We start from the raw sequence: 24117 nt of genomic DNA, 5'->3' as shown, positions 1-24117 counted from the left end.
AGAAGGTCCATCCTGCGAATAATGTCACATCGCAAGCTAGTAATATGCGGTCCCCAACATAAGCGTGGAGCATCCAAAATCATGCCAAGTACTTTGTGCTGTGCTTTATAGTTTATGAGCTTGCCATCAAAGCGCATGACTGGAACCTGCTTGCATTTGTTGCTGAAGTATTGGAAAACTGTTTTGTTGGGATTGACCACCAGTCCCCAACTCTTGAAGTAGTCACTGATGATCCTTAGATAGTTAGTCATATTCAATTTTGCTGCTTGCATGGTTTGTGCATGGCATGCTATTGTAACATCATCGGCATAGATGAGAGTGTGTGTGCTGTCGTGCTGTGGGATATCCATGAGCAGGAGATTAAATAGAAGCAGGCTTAAAACTGCTCCCTGGGGAACGCCTGCTCCCAACACATTGGGGTCTGATAGGAATCCTCTCACACAGACCCGTATACTTCGTGCTTTTAGGTACTTCTGCAACCACGTCACCATGTTGCCTGTGAGTCCTGCACTTCTGAGCTTGAATATAAGTGAGTCAATGCAGACGTTATCAAATGCAGACTGTAAGTCTATGTAAACCACAAGGCAGACATCCGAAGCAGATTGGGAAGAGCAAATCAAGTGTTCCAGTCTGAGTGAAACGTCTATTGTGCTCAATCCACCTCTGAATCCACATTGCGAGCTAGAGAAGAGAGTTTGGGACTCTGAAATGTGTTCCAGTCAAGCAGCCACCATTTGCTCGAACAACTTACCAATGCAGGAAAGAAGTGCGATAGGCCTATATGATGTGGGCTGTGAAGGGTCCTTTCCAGGTTTCAAAATTGGTAGAACAACTCCTTCCTTCCATGCAGACGGGACCACACCTGTACAGTAACTCTGATTGAAGAGCAGCAATAGTTCCAAGAGGTGGTTGTCACTCAGTGATTTAAGAAAGGCATTGTGCACACGATCAGCACCCAGAGATGTTTGATGCAGCCTTTGTATGGCACGATGGATCTCTGCCATGGTAAACTCTCTGTTATATGGGGCACCAAGGTCCAGATCATCCAGAGGGTGGTTTTCAGTCATAAGGGGGATTTGTGCTCTGTTGACCTGAGAGCAGGAGCTTATTGTCTGACATAATAGGTTTGCTTGATCCAGCATATTTGTGATTAGTTGTCCATTTACAGTTAGACGATACTCTGGTGATGGGAGGCGAGCACGAAAGAGATGGAGCTTGCGCCAGGCAACAGTGATAGGGACAGTATGATTTATTTCTTGCAGAAAGTGTTGTCTGTATTCTCTCTTGTGCCTCAGCAAGCAGTTTCTAGCTTCTGCACACTTCTTCTTGTAGTTTATGAGATTAAGCATGGAGGGATGTCGGGTAACAGTCCTCAGCATCTTCCAACGGGAATGCACTGCTTTTCGACACTCCTCACTCCACCATGGTGAAATAGGCCTAGATGGTGGTATACCAGATGTAGAGTCAAAGACTTGAGAGGCAGCTTTTATTATCCTTGTGGTAAAATCTACCGTCTGAGCATCAATGAAAGCAGGTGTTATTATAGTTGATGCAGGTACACAAGCTGAGATCTGCTGCAGTCCATTGGGGGCAATCTTCCATCATGGCACAGGAACAGAATCCAGGTTCAATAGGGAGAGTTCAGAGGTGGCTAATATTGGGAAGTGGTCACTTCCCACACTGGCAAGCATCTTAGACTAGAGCCAGGAGATACATCTGAACTGACCAGCACTAGGTCCAGACATCCTGGGCTTCCAGTCACCCGTGGAAATTGATGCTGACCTAGAAACACTTCAGGCATGCCTGAAAGTTTAAGGCAATGCTGAAGTAATCCGCATTGAAAGACCACAGTGTCAGCAAGATCGGACAAGAGTCCCATCAACATCTCTGTGTTTGGTATTCACAGGAGAGGCTTTACTGCTTCACATTAAGTTTGGCCCCATCCACTATAGAGTCCACCCCTATGAATTTCCTCCACTCCAGTGCTTCCACTGTCAGCGCCCAAGACACTCAGCACAGGGATGCCGCAGCCCAGTACATTGTCCGGTTTGTGCTGGACTGCATCACGTAAGTAGCTGCAACAGTAGTGAAATTGAGTGTGCTAATTGTGGACAGCCTCACAAAGCCAATTCAAAGACCTGCCTTAAGTTGTACCCCTATGCTGCTCAGTGTCAGCAACAGCCAGTAAGAGCCACAATGCAACCTCTGACTCAGAACCCAGTTGTTAATGATGCCAATAGTGGGCGCCCTAGTGCCTGGGGAAGAAGGAGCTTTGGAGGGACAATGGTGCAGACTGTTGGCAGTTCTCAGGATTCAGCTAGCTCATGGAGTGCTGCAGTGTGCTCTCCTGGGTCAAGATGGCATAGCAGCTGCACAGTGGCAGAGGTTCATCAAAGTCTGGGAAATTCTGGGACCAGTCAACAGACATCAGCTGTGACCAGTGCTCAGAAAATCTCTTGCTGTAATTGTAACCCTATGAATCTGTTGCTAAATGAGCAGGGTGCTCCAGCTGCATCCTTCCTCAGGGCTTCCTGAGTAGTCTGGTTGGTGTTCTCCAAGATTTGTTTTCTTTAAACCTACCTCTTGAGTCTGAGAGCAAGCGTAGGTCCATTGTTATTGATGCACTTGCCAAACACTTTTCTCTACCTGCAGATGCTTTCACCAAGGCCACCTCAACAAGCCCTCCAGTGCAACTGGAAGCCAACAAATGAGTTTTCAACCCATCTATGTCTTCCCTAGAAGCTGAGGCTGTGTGCTCTGAGGATGAATTAGCTGTGGCTCTAGGTGTACAGAATTTTGAACTCATTCAGACATCAGATTCGTCTGATATGGACTCAGCCACACAAAGTGGTTCAAAGAAGGATGAGTGGCCCATAATTCCACCCAAGGGCAATGAGAGGGGGAAGGCAGCTGGCAGAAAGAAGAGCCCCAGAAGTGGTCCAACTAGGTCATCCGCAAGAGTTGAAGCAACTAGGAAATCATCCCAAAACCGACAGCACTTACCCAAAAATAAGTAACCTGATGGCCCCATTAACTTCACCACTATCTATCATTATGTTGAACTGTAACAGTCTATAAACCCATCTAGCAGAAGTCAAGTTGTTACTGTATCCTCTAAAGCCCAGCATCCTGTGCCTCACCAAAACATGGGTGACTGATAAATATTTGCCTACCTTCCTGAGATATTCAACGGTTTCAACCTACTGGTGCAATAGAGACGGTAGAGAGGGAGGCCTCTGTATGCTTGTGAATATTTCCTTGTGCTATCAGCGCCTTATGCTGCTCCCCTTCCCAACAGGAATCTTAGAGGTGCACTGGTGCAGGCAATCAGTCTCCACCTCAGAAATGCCACAACTATATCCATCTTGAATATTTACCCTAATGGTGCAGTTACCCTCCAGGAATTGACCTCATACACTCACCAACTTACCTCATCATATCTGCCCTGGTAGTTGGTGATTTTAACGCCCACTCTCCTATCCTGTCATCACGAACAAACACTCCGAATGCTACTGGACGTGCTCTTGAAGAGCTGTTGCTGACTGAACCACTGACTTTGATGAACCCCGTTGATTTTCACACCTACATACCATGGTGCAGAGGGCGGATGCAGCATTGCCAATATATGGGTTTTTAAGCCCTAAGCATCACCACTCACCGGTAATTTTAAGATGCGTTGCCAGGTAATTTTTAATGAAAAGCTATTTACGCTGAGTAATGAAAAACTTTTTACAAGCCATGAACTTATTTACAAGGTTGCATGCACGTGTTACTCCAAATAACTAATTTTACCCTAAAAACAGTCTGATTGTACAGCAAGTGTCAACTGAACATGTGATAATGCAGTCTGACCACTCTAATGTGACCGCAACTACGTGATCGTAAACTTGATGTTTACATTTTTTTGGTGGGAACTCATTGCAACTGATTTCTGGACAAGCTTCACTGCATACTGATCAATCCAACATACCGGAAAGCGGAAACCTTACTTTTTTAAATAGTTGGCCATAGACTGACAAATATTTTAAATTAATGGATTTCAATCTAAATGTGTCGGCAAGATCTTCAGAAGGCATAAATTTTGCTACTGAAGCGCAGTGTGGAATTCTAGAGGGATATTAAATTAACCAGTACACATAGCATATTGGAAAGCAGGACCTGAAAGGTTGGAAAGTCCAACCTCAGCCTGTCCAGGAACTTTCCACTTCCAGTCCATTTTATTATATACATTATACATATCTAGCTTACATCAGCCAACCTCACTAAATGGCAGCAATTAACTTCATATACAAAGAAGCTGAAAACCCCAAGCTATAAGCTCTCAGGCCCAACGGTCATCCATCTGGCAGACCTGCGGCTTTAAGTCCACTCCAAGTGGACACCCTGCAAAGAAAGAAAGAGAAGGAGGTGGGCTTTGCCTGAGTTCACGTTTTCATTTCGTTGATGTTCTTTTTCGTGGTAAGCATGCTAGTAGGGGGCATAGCTGCTAAGATAAATGCTTAGAGCAGTAACGTCATAGTCATACTGTCCTAAGACCTAACGTAACGAAAGTAGTAACGTCGTTCTTAACCTACTCGTATTGCCATAATCATGATTACCCTGACGACTAGCCCGCCTGGCGCCTGAGTCCATGACACTCGTAAAGTCGTAATCAGCATGACCCCACCGTCTGAACCGCGAACGTCGAGTCCAGACTTCCATCGAGTCCACGTCGACATAGGGGCGTACGCGGCCCACTCACAACAACTAAACAAAGTTAACAAACGGGACCTGTCGGTCCGTCGGCGGTCGGACCAATCCAAACCCAACGGTCCTAACCTTAACAGAGAAAGCCTGAACAATGATTAGGCCTACTTGATTTGAGAGTCATGCTAGTGTGTTACCTTCAGTTCATTTTTAATATTCTCATCTAATCGAGATTTAAACCAATATCATGAATATGCATGATAATGCTGGACTGCTGGTAGCTATGCAGTATGCACTACCTGACTACCGCCTACTGCGGCACTGCCTAGCGCCTACCGGTATAAGCCTATAAGGTATTCATAATAATTGGTCTACCAGTACCAGACTAGTGATGGACATTTTACTCAGACTGGAACACTTGATACGCTCTTCCCAATCTGCTTCGGATGTCTGCCTTGTGGTTTACATAGACTTACAGTCTGCATTTGATAACGTCTGCATCGACTCACTTATATTCAAGCTCAGAAGTGCAGGACTCACAGGCAACATGGTGAGGTGGTTGCAGGAGTGAGAAGTACCTAAAAGCATGAAGTATACGGGTCTGTGTGAGAGGAGTCCTGTCAGACCCCCATGTGTTGGGAGCAGGCGTTCCCCAGGGAGCAGTTTTAAGCCCACTTCTATTTAATCTCCTGCTCATGGATATCCCACAGCACCACAGCACACACACTCTCATCTATGCCGATGATGTTACAATAGCATGCCGTGCACAAACCATGCAAGCAGCAAAATTGAATATGACTAACTATCTAAGGATCATCAGTGACTACTTCAAGAGTTGGGGACTGGTGGTCAATCCCAACAAAACAGTTTTCCAATACTTCAGCAACAAATGCAAGCAGGTTCCAGTCATGCGCTTTGATGGCAGGCTCATAAACTATAAAGCACAGCACAAAGTGCTTGGCATGATTTTGGATGCTCCACGCTTATGTTGGGGACCACATATTACTAGCTTGCGATGTGACATTATCCGCAGGATGGACCTTCTTAAACATATGGCATCCCCAAACTGGGGCGCATCCAGGTGCTTCCTCCGTAAGTTTTACTGTGCATATATCCGAGCAAAGATGGATTATGGATCCACCCTCTATCAGACAGCCTCAAAATCAATGCTTGCCAAATTAGATGTGCTGCAAAATGCCTGCTTGCGCCTGATCCTGGGTGCGCGACGAACAACTCCCATCATCTCCCTGCAAGCTGAAGCGCGTATACCTGCCCTGTCCCTCCGCCGCCAGTCACTTGGGGCTCAATTAGCTCTAAATCTGTGTTACAGACCTACTAACGATAAAACTGCTTCACTGATGATGCTTCCCTGCACAAGGATAAACTCCACCCTAGCTACAGCCGCTGCCCATCTCCGTTTGTATGGGCCCTGTCACCGTATACCTGTGCCTGTTGTGGATCCAGCCCCTCCGTGGGAACAAGTTACTGCATACATACAAGTCAACATGAACTCTACATTGGGAGTGGAACCCATGCATCAATTCGGTGCTACCATGGGTGAGAATTTTCCAGGCTTTCACACTGTTTTCTGTGATGGTTCTTGCCTGCCTGACCTGGAATCGAGTGCTTGTGGCATATACATTCCTTCGCAGGATAAAGCCATTTCTTGGCGCCTGCACCCAAAGAGCAGTGTGTTGACTGCTGAGCTCTTTGCCATCTACCACTCGTTGGTTGTTGTTGAGGGTGCTTCACACCCTGACTGGGTTGTCTGCTCTGACTCCCGTTCAGCTCTACTTCTCCTGCAGTCACCTAGGAGCCTCCACACCAGGTGCTCACTTGTTGTCTACCGCATCAGGGAGATGCTCAGGAGGCTCAATGCTGACAGACAAGTGATGCTACAGTGGGTGAAAGCCCATGCTGGGATTTGTGGAAATGAGTTGGCAGATCAGGCAGCCAAGTTGGGACATGAGCTCAACCATAGCTCATTCCACCTGGTAGAGTTTGCAGACTGTAAATATTGGCTCAGTAGACAATTACTTGCTCGTTGGCAGGAAAATTGGCACCAAACTGTTGCAGTTTCTGGAAAGGGACAACACCTGCTGACCATACGAGAAGATCTACTTCCTGTCCCATGGATACATGCAAGATCTCGGCGTGTCACAGTTGTGCTGGCTCGTCTTCGGCTGGGACATGTGGGTGTAAATGCATATATGCATCGCTTCTCCATGTCTGACTCACCTTTGTGTGCCACCTGCAACCGGAATAAAACCATAGAACATTTTATGCTACAGTGCAGTCGATATAGTGTGGGGCGCCAGACATTAGAGCGCACTCTGTTTGGTTTGGGCATACAGACCCTGACCCTGCGAACACTACTTGGCGGGGGTGACTACTCAAAACATATACAACATCTTATCATTAAAGCAGTTACCGAATTTCTTGCAAGCACTGGACGCCTTGGAACCCTTTGAAGAAGTATCAAGCCATAGGGGAAGTAATTTGGAAACAACATAAATCCACCAGTTATTTGGAAATACCAAGAAGATGAATCACCAGTTATCTGGAAATACCAAGAAGAGGAACTATGCCAGCTATGAATCAAGTCAGTTAAAAGATCTTTTGAAACAATGAAAATTATAGCAGCAGCCCAAGCAACAGCCATCTATCTGGAAACAATACCAGGGAAATCCTGAAATAACAGTCACCTCCTACAAGCAGGAAAATTTGACTGTGGCTGCAATTGGAAAATTTGGAAAGCCAGCAATTAATGCCATGTCCAGGTGTGACAGTCAGCCTGCGTGAGGTCATCTCTTCACCTTCAACAAAGCACACACACACACAGACTAGTGACTACCACTCTACCTAGCTATACTATAGCCTGCTATAGCATAGCCTAGGGCATATATATAGACTTTTGGATGCCAAGGATGGCTCTAAAAAAGTCTACTTTGCCATTGTTTTTCTCATTTACTTTTATTTAGTTAGGCTTCTGTATTTTAACAAATCTGGCAAGTTCTTTAATCTCTTTAGACAGTCTAGGTAGTCTCTACAGTCTACACTGAACACTCTACAGTACAGTCCAAATTTGAGTAGCTATCCTGCCCAGTGCCCAAGCATGGAAAACTTCTACAGTTCTACCATTAGGGCTGCAACTGCAAGTCTGCAACTAGAGCTTTCCTGCCATTTCTGGAACCATGCAATTTCCGCCAGATCAATTAACTCCTATCTAATTGTTAACAAAAGTGCAGGATCAGGCTGCGAGATTCCAAATGTCTTGAAAATTTGTCCAGTTGGAGCAGCCAGATTTCAGAAACAAGTACCTAGGAAAATTTCAATTTCACCCTGCCCCTGTCCAGTCTCCAGTGTCCCAGTGGAGTGTCCCAACTTCCCAAGTGTGGGCTTTGGATTTGTAAGTTGTAACAGATAAACTCTTTGGCCCGCAGTTTGGCTGTTTGGGCCTTGGGGAGAGTTTAGCAACACTTAAATTTAAAATTTTGAAATGATGTTAGTACAAACTAGCTACAAAGACTACAATCATAGGGTATTATGGATCATGGTGCTGGTGGCATTGTAAATGCCTTAATGACCATTTAGGCATTCCCATATGACCTATATAATTGAGGAATGAGGAGCACTGTGGCCAAAAATAGGAGTGCACTTGCTTGAGTTGCTTCAATAGGTGATAGGAGTGGGACAGCTGTGCACTCCACTCTCCAGTATAAGTGGGCTGGCAGCAGCACCCGCGGCAGTGCGCTTTTCCCACTCTTAAATCAGCCTCCTATTGTAGTGGGACAAGCGTGCTGTTGCCTGTTGGCCTGCTGCTGCTGCTGCTCCTTCCCTTCTTGCTCCTCAAGTGAGTAGGGCTTGTATGTTGCAATTCATGTATGGAATTCCATCATGTAAAAAAATATGGATACAGACTGAAAATCAAAGCATGAATAATGAGAAAAGTTTCAATGTCCTGAGTCCTGACAAATCCAGTGGGATGTAAATTTATAGCTGTCTAGAGTGGAGACTCGTGCAGTCGTGCTTGATGATGAGAGCCTCCCTCAGCTAGCTTCAGCCTTGTGGTGTTGGGGAGCCCCATGACAATGGTGGTGTAGGTCTATTATATAGCATTCATTAACCTGAGGATTATTTTTATTGTTGCAGATTTTTTTCTAATTAGGTTATAAATTATTCAGATCTTCCTTAAATATGAGTGCCAAACAAGAAAGAAATGGAGTAGGAAGTAGCAAAGCAAATAAAAATAAATCATCTATTTATTTTTTGATGTGTAAAGCATTTACCAGCAACTCACACTGGCCAGACAAGGTAAGAACTATTTTTCAATTATTTGATTTTTTTTAATGTTCATTATTTTTTGGGGTCTCATTTGATAAGATTATAATACATTCATCTTATAATTTACTTACTACACAACACAGTTAGAATTGAAATGTCCCAATAATACCAAGTAAATCTGTTCCACTTTATCTTTTTAGTGACAGTCCTAAAGTTAGACTGTTAAAGCTCTTTGAGTGACTTGAAAACTTCACAATTTAGTTTATTTGTTTAATTGCTTATCTTGATTAATGAGGATAAATTAACTCCCAATTCAATCAAGATAAATTAATTTCTTCATTAATTGGCATGAATTAACTAAAATCTCATCTTCTGTCACAAACTTGAGATGATGCTGTTCTGAATGTGAGATGCCAGTTGATAGGTACTGCCACCAGCCATTTTGGCTGCTAGGTATATATATTGCATTTCCAGATGACCCGCAATCATGCATATCAAATCGAATTGAGCCTTCCATTTTATTTATTTATAATGATTATTGTTTTAAATTATTAATTTTGAAAACTATATAAATTTGTTTGCTTTATTTCTTAACAGGACGACTTTCTAGATGTGATTTACTGGGGCCGGCAAATTTTGGGCCTCATTATGGGCATTATATGGGGAATATTTCCAATCAAAGGATTCCTGGGTTTGCTCCTGTAAGTATCCCATTATTTTGCTTCTTTTCTTGCATGTACATCTATTATAATGATAAGTGACTATAAGCTATCAGTGTAATACTGCTGTTATTAATGGTGTGAGTCGTATGGCTACATCTTGTGAGACTTAATCTAAGCCAAGCAGTGACTGTGAACATTTCACATGGGTAGGCAAATATTTTCAAACGTTTGAATGCAATTGTAAGCATGGTCAAGAGACTTCATTCACCCTTCCAAAGCATATCTACTCAGCATGGAATCTTCTTTGTAAAATTTTTTAAATTAAACCTTGAAATTTCATGAACTTGTTCACAAAATGCTGACCTAATTTTTCTAAGTGAAGTAGGTACACACTTGAGTAATTTCTACAGATCCATGTTTAAAAAATGAAGCTAAGCTGTTCATATTACATTTCATATAATAACTCACTCCTTTGAGCATTTGCAAGTATCAAAGCAATGTCAGAATGAAACCTTGTCATGTTATTAATATGTATGAGAAGTCATTTTTGTAAGCATCTGATGTTAATCTTTTTTCTTTCAGGTTTTGTCTTGTCAGTGCAGCAGCTGTGTATCTTTATGCATTTAATTTCCAAAATGTAGATGAGGATGAATATGGAGGAGCATGGGAAATTATCAAGGAAGGTTTTGTGACATCATTTGCTGGGTTCTTGGTGAGTGCAGGCCAACATTAGCCACAGTAATCACTTTAAAAATTGACTACAATTCATGCTCTTGTTTACTCATTGCATTATGTTGCCTAGCTGCTTTTACAGTAATTTACAAATTGAGCAAAAGAAGAACACTTGCAAAGTATCATTCATGTCATAACATTTAATCTACCATAATTTGAGGAATGTGTTGTGTATACTCATATTAGTATAAACCTAACCACTAATATTATTAGTAGACACATGTTTACTTTGTTCATTCCTTGTAGTAGAAGCTTTTCAAGTTTCAATGTTACTCCCAAGATGACGTCTAAATTTTATTATTTAAGATAATTTACCATAAATTGTGAAACTTGTTATTTATACATAAACCTTCACTGTTTATAACACTGATTTTCCATCTCATGATTACTTGGCTCAAAAATAACTTTTATGAGATTTTATGTGAATGAGTTCTTTAATTGTGGCACTATTGTCTTGAATTTAATGGTGATAGCCTTTTTATTTAGCTAGGAAAAAAGAAGAGGACCACATATATTTTATTCCTATAGTGCACATTATACTTCTCATTGCAGCAAGTCACAAACATTACCTACTGAGACATTATCACAAATGTGTTGAAGTAAACTCTGATTTTAATTCAAGCTGTAATGATGTTTTTATAGGTTCTGAATCAGCATATTAGTCGTTTTTTGTATTGAGATCATATTAACTAGTTCACCAAGCATATGACTTTTTCTCCAGGAAAAATTCTATTATCAATAAAGAGTCTTTAAAAAAATTAATTTATGATGCTTATTGTGGAGACTAGGGCCGTAATTAGAATCACTTTTAATTGATGCCACAAACCATAGTCACCATTTATACCATATTTCCACAAAACAGACAGAATACCTACAAATATCTGTCCCTAGTACCTACTTGTGGTTATTTTGTTAATACTATTCATCATTAGATTTATCATTAGTATGTCTTTATACCAGTTTTATCATTATTTTTTGTTGTTTATTTCTGTTGTGGAACTTTGCTGCTGGCCATCAACTTGATTTCTGAGTAATTATTCCTCCTGTGCAGGTAATGTGGATCATCATTTACTCTGGCCTACACTTCCAAGACTGACGCCCGTAGAACTCTGTCAATTTGTCATGTTTCCATTTTGTGAAGAATAAAACATTGTGCTGCTAGTGTTCAACATTTGTTCATGTAGGATGTTGTACTTGGGTTCACATGGGCTTTTATGTTTAAAGAAAAATTAATTAATTTGTTTAATATCCTGGTATTTTATTGGTTTTGATATCAGTAGGCATAAGTTTCATTTTTATTCATAAACAAAACCTAAGTTGTTATCAAATTATTGACAATTGCAATTAGCGCTAATGACCATACTTTTTTCTATAAGTTTCATTGGAATCGAATGACATCTCTTCAATTGAGCTAAATAACTAATTACAGGAAAAATCACAAACATTTCACTTGACTCTATTTCATATGACACAAAATATACCTATATTCTTTTATTTCCATGCAAGATTGTTTTCGCTGAGACATTAAATTTGTAATCACTTTTTATGCTTATTTCCTTGTATTAATAAATTCTAATGAACCACAATCAGCATGTTTTGAATTAGATGCATTTTAATGCAATGACTTGATGACAGTTTTTTCTGCCTAAAGACATGTCAGAAGTAAAACATGAATTGGTCTATTATAACTCCATTAATTTAGAGGCGCTTCTTATCTTTACTTCAGAGTAGTGATAGTTTTGTGAATAATTATTTCAGTCCGACTCTTATCCTGGGTTTTGGAAACGAAAGATCCAACTTTCATCTCGTCACAATATCGCATCGGCAGCTTATAAGCTAATCACCATAGTGTGCCTGTATTGAGTTATAGTTTTATTTTCAAGTTGAATATTAGGCTTCTGTGCAGAAGTTCTGGTTCGTGTCAGCCTAAGTAATCGGGTACGAAGTTCTGCCTTGCTAAAAATTCTATTTCACTCAAATCAGAAACCCTGCCTGCCTGTCTCTCAATTTCTGCAATACGTTAACCAAACGTGACTTCAAACTTGTAGATTGTTTATTAAATAAGTGATATATCAGCCCAATTGTTTCTGGAGGTCCTTGACGCTGAGTTTCAAACATTACCTACCTGACCCTAGCAACTGAAGGAAATTAAAATTCGTAATTATGTCAATTATTGACAATTACTAATTATAATTATTGCGAGTCAATTCTGATTTGTTTAAGTAAGATGTATAAATGCAGAAATTGTCGAAAGATTCGGAACATCGATCATCTACATATTTGGGTTTTTAATAAGAGCTCAGGAGGAACAAGTGGAGGCATAGTAGAGTGGGTCATAGTAAAGTGGGGCTAGAGTGGGTCATAGTAAAGTGGGGCTAGAGTGGGTCATAGTAAAGTGGGGCTCAGTAGAGAAAACTTTGCAGTTCTTCCACCCACTGCTTGATCCATCAGCACACTCGGCCTTGCTACGCTCATATGTCTGACCAAACTGGGTCAGGACAACCCACAAAAAGACTTGTTGGTGATGCAGTCAATTGTTAGACAGTGAGCCAATTATTTCTCCGAGAAGTGGTCTCTATACATAATGTGACAGCCAAACAACTTGGATATAGCTTCTTGACCTATACGTATAGTATACAGTCCTTTTTAATAGATTCTTGACCTACACTTGTATACAGTGCTCTTTAATAATAAGAATTGTTTGTACAACAGTATTTGCTGCGGGCTAAATGTATTCATATTTATCTGGATCCTTTTTTACGGCTTTTGGCATCGATTAAAACGCGTATTCAATTCTTGAAAATTTATTGATTTATTGAATGTCTAAGATATTGTAAAGATTGATTTTATTGCTTTGTTTAGTTATTTAACCGATGCACTGGAATAGATTTTTACTCAATGTTTGAGCGATATTGGAATATTCTTCGTTAGCATTTGTACGGAAATTCTCTCATATTTTCCGACATCAAAGGGACCACAAATGTCATCATCATCATCTGAAAGGATTTCATTAGATTTAGTTCATTTAAGCTTCACTATCCTTATTGACGGAATTTAATAAAAAATTGAGAATAATGAGATTTGTTGCAGAACATTTCTGAAGCAAAAGTACTATACGTATTTATTACTGAGCACTCGGTTGACGGTAGGTGTAAGTAAACATGTAAGTAAACTCCTTCGAGTTTTAATAATGTGATTGTAATTTAGCTGAAAGTTAATTTGACGCATGTCTTCTTTGCATCTTAATGTTGTTCGTGTTAAAATTTTTAAGGTAATTACGAGTAATTAATCAGACAAATTTGTTGATTTCATGATAGTTATTCTTGGAATTACCAAACAATATTTGTTTGTGTCTTTCTGAAGAATGATTTTGAAGATTATTCAACTAGATTATTGTAACTTGTTTCTAATATGAAATAAAATAATTAGATAGACAATTACTATGACTCGTCTGAAGCATTAAAATGTTACTCTATATTCTTTAGTGTAGAAACGATTACGTGCATAAAGAAGGTATTCCGAAATATGAGCGCTGAAGGGACCATCGAAGTGGTTGACGCTAAGGGAAGTACTCGGCCGGTGCTTGGGCAAGTCCTAAAGCTATCGCAGGATACGAGCAACAAAGATAAAATTCAGAGTACGTCGGGAAACTGCCGCCAGCCTCCACTGTTTGCTGGGCACAGACCAGTTCTTAACTTACCGAGCTGCCCTTAATATCGAGAGCGTGGTGGCCGAGTCATTGAGATCACCTAGATCGGATCAACGAGTGTGAGGTTCGAAACCGGTAACTGGTTGTAAAATTGCTGGCCAAAGGTGGTCTCGTGGTCAAAAATCGGCGAGATTTCAACGTGGCCTAATCTAAACTAACATCGCAATTTTAATCACGCCAGGCTTGGCTTCCTGTTTCGACGGCTCGTGCTGTGCTCTATCAAATTAAAGGGACATTTTAACCTCTGGCTTAGAAAACTAACTCTTGCATCATCAGTTCGGCGGAGCAAAGTTACGCATGCATAAAAAAATAGGTGAAAAGGACAAGTTTTGAGTGACAACGAGCGTTGTTTCAACTATACTGTGAAAAAAAAACAGTCGTGCTTCATCAATTGATCGGTGAAATGTTACGCACACATCAAAGACGAGTGTAAAATACAATCTTGAGTGATGAAGGGCGTTCGACAATTCGAGCATCGCTGAAAAAACTCGCCGCTGAAAAAACTCGTCTTCATCAACTCGCCGTACAAATTGACGCAGTGTGCGTTATTGGCAGGTCTGGAGTGAGCGCGGCAGCTTGCAGGGCATCATCTTCGATTTTGTTCACGTGTCTCACAAAATTTTCGGCGGGCTTGATATTTTCTGAACTCGAAGTTCAAGAAGATCTATCATCGTCTTTGATCATAATATTCAGCGTTGAAAATTTGGCTGAAGTTTCTACGGATGTCTGATCGCCTTATTTGAATACTTCGCAGTCTTTCTCTGCTGAAGGAAGCTCGGATATAAGTGACAAGCTTTTTTAGTTTAACATTCTAACCGAGCGAACATTGAACGAACTCTTTAATATTTTGCTCCGAATTTTGTGAGTGCATTCAAATATTCAATTTCACAGAGAAACTAATGAAACTGTTCTGTTTATAATTTTTTCTTCCGTTGTTCTACTGATAATTAATATTATACCATTATAATGATCGCTTGCCTCCTTGACGACTATATGGTCTTGCGAAGGTTTAAAAACTAGCCTGTCTCGAGTTATTATATTATAACATTCAGCAATATAGCATCATTTAATAGCTACTTCATGATGAGTTTTAAATGAATAAATGTTGAGTATTATAATTGGGGACGATTCTTCAATAAATTGAACCACATTGCACTAAATAGTAGTACAAGTCCCGATCTGCCTTGCAGCTGAGAATTTTCTGAGCTCAGAAGACATTTATTGCCTACAAGTGGCGGAACAACTGTCCTGGCCAGAACGCTGATTACCGAGAGCGAAGAACAACATTAGAATATTATTTGGAGGAGAAGAGAGAAAGAAAATACGAGTGAAGAACAGCTCAATCACAGTCGTATGAAAAAGCCCTGCAACTATCTTCCTACAGAATAACTTTGCCTTCAACTGATCTGTCTATACGACAACTTGATCCCACAATTGATCTATATACATAACATTCTATCCCCTCAACTGCACTTCTTACACAACTTGACCCAAAAACAGATCAACCTATATAACAATCTAACCTCATAACTGCTCTTCTTACAAAACTTTATCCAATAACGTGTCAACCTTTAAAACAACTTTACCCCATAACTTTTTTGCTTATAAAAAAAACTTGACCTCACCTTAGTCCATATCTTATCGAGATCTGCAATCGGAGTCCGCAAACTGTCGTGAGAAAATATAAGCCTCATCGTTTTTTTATTATGCATATAACGTTTAGTAGTTAGCAAATAGTTTTCCAGCAGGAAAATTGTGTGCATTTTTAACAAACTATTTAATAATTTTAATATAAAACATAAGTTCGGTAGTATTCAGTCGAAATGAGTATTCCAAAGTGTGCGTTATCGTACCGATATCTTATTATTTCTATCTATATCTTATCCAGCTGTTCATCACAAAGAATTGACCTAACGGGTACTGTGTCTACCTTAGCAAATTTCCAGACAAGACATAATAATCTACTCAATGATGAGCAGGAACTGTCAGTTGAATGTTCATATAATTCATCACAAAGTGTTGGAAACTCTTCAGGATTGCGTCCGAGTAGGGATTTAGTCTCTAACATTTCTAGTGTAATAAATTCGTCTCATTACTCAGACGTGTTCAAGCCCGTCGAAAGGATTAACGGGCAGTCATCGCCTTTTGAAACCGTTTCAGGTAAATCGTCTTCGCATCTGGAAAGCCACCAGAATGTTTCACAATTGAATCGCTCGACTTTGAACAAAAGAACTGCATTACAAAAAAGAAACTCTGGTGATAAAATTAGTCTTCATCCTTCTCCGACTACAGAAAATGTTAATTCTTCTAACAGTGCTTCTTCTGTAGAATCAAAACTACCACGAGACGAGTCTCATTTCAGGAACACCTCGTACCGATTTTGTGGCGTGTTGGATGTTCAAAACAGTTCCTTACACCAAAGGGTCAAAAGATATGTGCTTGAAGGGAGCAAATGGGAAAAGTTGGAAGTAACTTGGGCTATTGTCAAGAAAACAGAATCTTCTACAATATCCCACAACCAGGTAATGCACGATTTATACCAGGCCTTTAAGTTATGGAGTGATGTATCCAAACTGAAATTTGTTGAGGTTCATCCGGAGACGCCAAAAATAGACATTGCCGTTGGGTTTTACACCCTTGATCACAGAGATCGATACCCTTTTGATGGACCTGGCGGGACCCTTGCTCACGCTTTTTATCCTGGAAGTGGTGGGGACGTTCATTTCGATGACCAAGAGGTGTTCATGCGTCACTCTGAAGCAATTGGTAGTACTTCTGGCACGAGTTTTTTGGTAACCGCGGCTCATGAACTTGGACATTCATTGGGTTTGCAACACTCCAACGAGCACACGGCTTTGATGGCCCCGTACTACCAAAGCTATCCGGAAACTTTTGAGTTACCTGACGACGACCGTCGAGCTATTCAAGCCTTGTATGGAGTACCAGATTCTGGATTAAATCCTTATCGGCCTCAGTTTACTACTCCAGATACGACAACCACAACCAGCACCTCCACGACTCCAACAACAACAACAACAACAAGAGAGCCAAATCAACCTCCCGTAGTTCCTCGCACAACTGTACCCACAACTGTACCTAACCAAGGATCATGTAAACCGAAGTCAACAGGCTTGGAAATCCCCGATGCATGTAGCACATCGTTTGATGCAATCACTTACTTTAGAGGCGAGCTGTACTTTTTTAAAGATAAATTCTTGTGGCGTCTTCCAATGTTGACCTCTGAGTACCCATCAGAATTAGAACGTCTTGGTCTGGAAGCTTTTTCAGGTCTAGAAAAAATTGACGCTGCGTTTGAAACACCCAATGGAAAAAGTCTTGTTATTTTCTCGGGCGAAAAATTCATTAAGACCACGCTACATCGAAATACTGAATCAATCGAGAAAGGTAAATTGGTAGACCTTGGCATCAAAAACGTCTCGAAAATAGATGCCGCCATGATATGGGGACGCAACGGATACGCTTATTTATTCAGTGGAGATCTGTACTGGAGATTGGGAAGTGACGGCAAAGTTGAAAATGATTACCCAAGACCCATGGACGTGTGGCGCGGAGTTCCTTACAACATTTCAGCAGCAGTTTCAGTGGGCGTGAAGACATACTTTTTCTATGAACGTACCTTCTGGCCATTCGACAATCAGAAAATGAGTGTTGTCGATCCGCCTCGTTTGATTTCTTCGTTTTTCTTTGATTGTCCTTATCCTGTACACGAGGAAAGACAAATTTGCTGAAAGGTAAAAGTTTTGTAAATTCGTATTCTGTTAAAGTCTTTAATAGGTACGCATTTATCTTGTCGCAGACATCTGACGAAGGTCTACTGTAGATTATAATATACATGAGTTCTGCCTTTTTGTTTTTGTATCCTTTCAACATAAACCTGCAGGGACCTCAACCGAAGAGAGTTTGCTGATGGTTTTCTTACCGTTCATTGGTTTGTATTATTATTTAAACTCATTCAAGGTCTCGTATTCAGCCAACGACTTGTGCCAACAAAAGTAAATAAGAAAATAAAATAAAATAATACATGTATAGGTTAAATTTCTAGAGTGAGACATTAACCTAAACCTCCTAAAATTTGTTATTGAGGCGTCCATATTCGGTGTTTGAACTGGTTCAAAATTTGAATGATTATTACTAGTGGTAATAGAGTTACTGCATTTTTGGTAATCTATATGAATGGTTTCAATATTTGGACTGTAGAATGCATAAAAAATGACGGTAAAGCAATGGCATTTGATTAACGAATAGCCCGACAAACGGAGGCAACGTCCACTAGTGGTGAGACAGAGACGCAGTGCATGACGGCGAGGCGGAGATGGAGTAAAATAATATACATTTTAAAATTACTTTTTAAAGACAACACTTCCAAAGAATCCAGTGTCTCCAATCTTACAGATGTACAATGAATTTCTCATTTAATTTTTGAATAGTAAAAAATTTAATTTTTTTAATATATAAATTTTTTTTAATATTAAATTTTTTTTCAAAATTATTTATTCTATTAATTGATTCATGCATTGCCTCTGACTTCACACAAGTGTGCAATATTTCAGATCAATTAGACAGGTAAAAGTGTGTCAAATATCAGATTTGTAGCTGACAAAATTACTTTTTCAATTTTTTTAATATTGAAATTTTTTTTTATTTTTAAAATCATTTATTTTGACATTTGATTTATGCATTGGTTCCAACTTTACACCAGTGTGCAAAATTTCAGATCGATAGGAAAAGTAGAAGTGTATTAAATTTCGATTACAAGATTTGTAGCAGACAGACAGACAAACAAACAAACAAACAAGAAGTGAAGTTAAAGAGAAGTGTTGTAAAATGACACGAGTGAGACGGGATAAATAACGGCGAAACAAAAATGGGGACCGATTCGACACTGCAGCGAACTCGCGTGCGAACTCGCCTGCGAGCTCGAACTTCATTTTCAACTCTGGCACTCATAACTCCTTCAATTATGAACGGATTTTATTCAAATATACTCACCGCAGCGTACTGATATTATCTACTTATATTTCAAATTTGAATAAAATCCGTTCATAATTGAAGGAGTTATGCGTGCCAGAGTTGAAAATTAAGTTAGGTTTTCCATTCGAGCTCGCAGGCGAGTTCGCACGCGAGTTCGCTGAAGTGTCGGACCGGTAAATGGGGTCAAAGAAATAAAGAGACGAATGCAAAGGTTGAAAAATACGAGACGAAGGCACTCCTTGAATCTTTTATCATGACGATAAATATCCTTGAACTGGCATTTTTGAAAATTATAAATTTTTCGCAGTGTCATGCATTGACTGCATAGCTACATTCCAGGAACAATTTTTTGGGCAAGCGCGGATAGTTTGTGAGAAACAGCAAACTCCCATCAGATCGAGTCTTGGCCATTGATATTTTCGGTGTGCAGCTGTCTGCTGCCATGGTTTAATTAAACATTGAGACTTTACGGGAATTCTCTTCACATCCGAAGTCTTAAAAATCAATCAGGAAAAAAAACTTAGCGAGAGTATGACTAAGCACAATTTGTGAAATTGACACCATCTCAATCGTCATTTCCGGTTACGATTAGGTAGTGAGCTGTGTGAGGTTATTAATGGAATTTTGAATTTTAACATTTTCATGATGATAACAAGAACGACTTAATGCTAGGAAAAATATGACTAAATAAAATCGATGGCAAATTTACGTCGAACATGCACGCCTATGCAAATAATTATGGCGGAAATGCGATGAATTTAATACGTCTCCAAAGGTCGCAAAGCTCAACTCTCTCGTTATCTCGTTTAAAAGGCAAAACGACCAAGAAACCTGCTGAGTGCTGAACAGTGAACACCAGCAGTTGCTCTCTGGAAGTCGTGGTGTGTGTGTGAATCTTTTCGACGTGCGCCGGGTTTGACAGGATTCAAATTATACACCGGTATTGTTCTGGTAAAAGTAACTTATGGACACACATTTGAGCCACTCTGACTGTGTGCTATAACAAATCGGATATTTCTGCAGGAAATAGCTTGTTATTGCCTCGCTTTTTGTCAATTATCGGCGTAGGTAATCATCGCGCTTTTGTACATGTAGTTTCTACCAACGAAGAGTAATCGGGGCTGATGAGTAACAACACTTCTCCGATTCTGACTCCGTTACAAGTTTATACTAGCTTATAGCCTATAGGATATACTGTAATACAATATTACTTCATTAAATTGATAGTATATAGATGATAAATTTGAATAAAAGTTTGCAAAGACTGTGTTTTATCAAACTTCCGTTAATAAATCAGAGGACCGACGAACGCGTAAATAAAAGTATAGGTATAATGAAATGTGCGATAAGAAATGTATTCTAATATATTAACAAAGTAAATTCAATAAATTGTATTTAACGTTATAGAGTAGAGTCAGTAGACGCCTGTAGACCAATTTACATTTATGTAGTTATTTTGGAGAGTAGAGACTACCTACCAGTACCAGGCTACCTACTCAGGAGTCTCGACCACAGTCCACTGCCCGCGTGCCCGGCAGCGCCCACAGCACAGCCTCAGCCTCACAGGGTGGAAAATTAATATTGAACTGACTACTGAGTACTGAGTAGAACAGTTCCTCTAATTCTAAAGTCTAAATCTTTGACTGATGCTAATAGCCTAATGCTAGGCTGGTTCAATCACTTCAATGCAAAATTTACTTTATATTAATCCCTGTGATGTGTTCCATCACATAGAAATTTTGAGAAGGCACCAGATTTTGATATAGTTTGGCTGGGGCTCAGCAAAATCTGACAAAGGCTTATTGGATGAATAAGGTATATTCAAAGATCAGTAGCATCAAATTTTACTCAGCCCTGAGCAGGTGACTCAACTCTATTAGCACCTTATATATTTCTACTAATTTATGCAACACTATTTCTCCCCCATAAGCCTATAACATGATCTTTGTCACTTTCCATAACAAAACCCACATAAATTGTACAACCTGTATTATTATTATGGCTATATACCTGATACTATATAAATAGATCCTTAATGCAAATATTTTCTGCATATTTATTTACCTCTTCATCTCAACTGAGAACTGACCCATCAATGACACATAAGTTGCCACTCATAACTAAAAACTATATAATACTAGACAGAATTATGGTTTGTGGAGTTCAATAACCACAAAGCTGTGCATGATTGCTCTAGAAAGAGTATTCTTCAGTTTTGTTTATAAAATAGATAGTTTCTTTTGAAGGCCAGTGAAGAAGTACCTACTGTGGTGACATTTTACCTATTGCATTGATGGTAGGATCACACCCTGGCAGTGTGTTAAAGGCTTCATACTTATTTATATACGAAAATAATATACTTAAACAAGTTTTGTTAAAGACCAGAGAATTAGTTTTATTTACCAACTTCTTGTTAGTTTTTTCAATAAGTCGTACTAAATTCTTCGTAGGTGTTGGAAGATTGAAAATTAAATTACCGATAGACATTTTTAATATTTAACGACGTTTCGAATGTTTTGTAGCGTTCCGGGCATTCGCTGGCAGCGTTCAGGACCCTTCCGATATCTGTTGGTTTCCGATATACTTTTGTGACAACTGAATTATCTTTAACTTCCACGAATACATCCAAAAAAGGCAAGGTGCGATTTTGTCCAAGCTCATAAGTAAATTTCAAGACTGAATTCAGTTCGAAAGCTGTACGCAGTTTTTTTTACATAATTAAACTGCGTTTTTTTCTTTAACAAAACTTGTTTAAGAGAAGAAATTCTGCCAGCCTACACGAAAATAATATACCTACACTAAGATTTCTTTCAGCAATATATTAATAGGATTATTATTGGTATATTTAATAAAACATGCAATATGTATATCATTGAGATATGAGCAGTGCAATAACATAAATTTCAGCCAAACAAATCAATTTTGGTTTGGCTTAGGATTATAGGACAACTTTCACTTGCAAAATACACTGTTTTTTTAGAGGATATCAGAAGGAACATGTTGTGTTGCGTCAACAAGTAGAGGCATATAGATAGATTTTCTTTTCAAAATTTCTATCTTGCTTAATAAGTTTCCACTGTGATGGGCTTGAAGTTGTTTTTTGACTTGGTTCTCAATTTGGTTGTGGTACTCATCAACATATGTGATGGTTACATATGTGTGGTTACACATGTGATGTCTTTTCTGAAGTCTTGAATAATTTTTTCATCATTTAGTAAGAATGATTTTTTTCATGTATTATTCAAATTTGGGGGTGAGCTTGGCTGGAGTAGGGGAGCAACTATGTACTAAACACTTGTCTACTTTTAACCTATATATTATATATATCATTTCCAGAGTAATATATTGTGTTTTTGAAAAAGAAATATTTGAAAATACTTTTGAAGAAGGGGAGAAAAGGAATATTTTTCTCAGGATGCGGCTTTATTTTGCCTGCAGCATGTTCCTCATCTGGACTCTAGCCACACTTGCTCCTGTTATTGCGCAGGTGAGTGACATACTAATAACTAGACTATATTGAAGTATCATGAATACAACCATCATCATCATACATAGATTGGATAAAATTTTGAACTAAATCAGGAAATTAAAAATTAACTTGTTTCTAAAAAATCGCTGTGCTTGAGTTAAACTGTCCTGAGAATTTTTAGTGAGCACTACATTTTAGAATTATGTAGGATCCTTTGCATTTGCAAGTATACTACGTATCATGGATACTACTATGATCACCTTTGGTGTGCTTTGAACAAATTCTAATTAAGCCAAATTAAATTCTCATGGATTGTTATAATCTAGATTTATGCCAGTTTTACTTCAGAGACATGCAAATGAGGGCACTTGATATCAAACTGGATAAAGAATAGTTATTTCTGATTAGCATGCTATTGGTTTATGTAGAAATTATTGGCAAAAATGAATTCCTTCAGTCCAATCAGGGTTGACTTTTCATAGATACATAATCTCTCATTTTGTAGGTAGGTACGGGCGTACGGCTCTTGTCTCTATTTGTGAAGCACTGAACTATTAGGTTTATGTTCATGTATTTACAACTCTAGCTGGTATTCTTTTTTGTCAAGATCAATCAACTTGAGATCAATGTTGTAGGTGTTGAAATCAATTTTATTGTTGAGATCAATTTTATTCATTGGTGTTTTTGGTATCATTTAGTTCAAGTTCAATTAAGCTAAGTGAAGTAATTGAACCCTTACCCTCTAATTCTACAGTTTCAATTGAGCAAAAGAAAGCTTTGGTACTAGGAAAGATCCATTAAGGGATTAAGAAAGATGATGAAATGTTTGTGGTTTAGCAAATTTGTTTGTTGCTGTGGATATCTCATTTGAAATTTAGGATGCAGCACTATATCCTTGGTAGGATGCAGTACTATATCCTTGGTAGGATGCTGCACTAAATCCTTGGTAGGATGCAACAAACCAATCCTGATCGGTGCTTCTATCAAATTTTTCTGCTGGGATCTTGCATTTTGGAAAATCTGAAAGTTTTAAAATATGATTGGGTTATAATTTTACCTCAATATTATTTTATTTGCGTATAACTAAACTCAATTATATAAATGATGTCATTTCTATCTCACAAACTTCAGTTCCATTAGACAAATATCTACAAACTTCAAACATCAGTCATGATTCAAAATTCCAAACATCTACAAATGCGGTGTTGTCTGCAACCCAATACATTCTAACCAAACATGATTTCCCTCTTGCCTAAAAATGTTCTGGCAACCTCGTCATAATTATCAGTTCATTTATATAGCTTGAACTCAGAATGATGAGTTTTGCGTCAATTGTGCAGTTACAGCTAATGGCAGAAAAGCGATGTGCGTGACTGACTACTAAGTGTTGCGTTGCTTCAGCTTTGCCTATATGTGATACTGACATGCTTATATGTAATACTGACATGCCTATATGTGATACTGACATGCTTATATGTGATACTGACATGCCTATATGTGATACTGACATGCTTATATGTAATACTGACGTGCCTATATGTGATACTGACATGCCTATATGTGATACTGACATGCCTATATGT

General features: G+C 39.2%; 3 protein-coding genes across 6 annotated transcripts in view; all 3 read left to right on the top strand.

Annotated features, from left to right (window-relative positions):
- Positions 1–8807: 8807 nt before the first annotated feature.
- Positions 8808–11908, top strand: LOC108666291 (respirasome Complex Assembly Factor 1). Its single transcript, XM_018153129.2, has 4 exons — positions 8808–9000; positions 9568–9671; positions 10215–10344; positions 11416–11908. Exons 1-4 carry the CDS (start codon positions 8884–8886, stop codon positions 11458–11460), a joined length of 396 nt encoding a protein of 131 aa, XP_018008618.1. The 5' UTR covers positions 8808–8883; the 3' UTR covers positions 11461–11908.
- A 1708-nt stretch (positions 11909–13616) lies between these two features.
- LOC108666290 (matrix metalloproteinase-2-like) lies at positions 13617–17938 on the top strand. Its single transcript, XM_018153128.2, has one exon. The coding sequence runs from the start codon at positions 15897–15899 to the stop codon at positions 17820–17822; it is 1926 nt and encodes a 641-aa protein (XP_018008617.1). The 5' UTR covers positions 13617–15896; the 3' UTR covers positions 17823–17938.
- Positions 17939–22425: 4487 nt separating this feature from the next.
- The window catches only part of LOC108666292 (NPC intracellular cholesterol transporter 1), a 42451-nt gene continuing 40759 nt past the window's right edge, over positions 22426–24117 (top strand). For all 4 annotated transcript variants that reach the window (XM_018153130.2, XM_018153131.2, XM_018153132.2 and 1 more), the window contains exon 1: positions 22426–22552. In XM_018153130.2, the coding sequence (XP_018008619.1) occupies positions 22481–22552 (72 nt within the window). In that variant the 5' untranslated portion in view covers positions 22426–22480. The remainder of the gene's footprint in view (positions 22553–24117) is intronic.

The sequence above is a fragment of the Hyalella azteca genome, unplaced genomic scaffold (genome assembly GCF_000764305.2).
Source record: "Hyalella azteca isolate HAZT.00-mixed unplaced genomic scaffold, Hazt_2.0.2 contig16405, whole genome shotgun sequence".
NCBI lineage: Eukaryota > Metazoa > Arthropoda > Malacostraca > Amphipoda > Hyalellidae > Hyalella > Hyalella azteca.
Note: the sequence above shows the minus strand (reverse complement) of the source record. Positions and strands in the feature narration are given on the sequence as shown.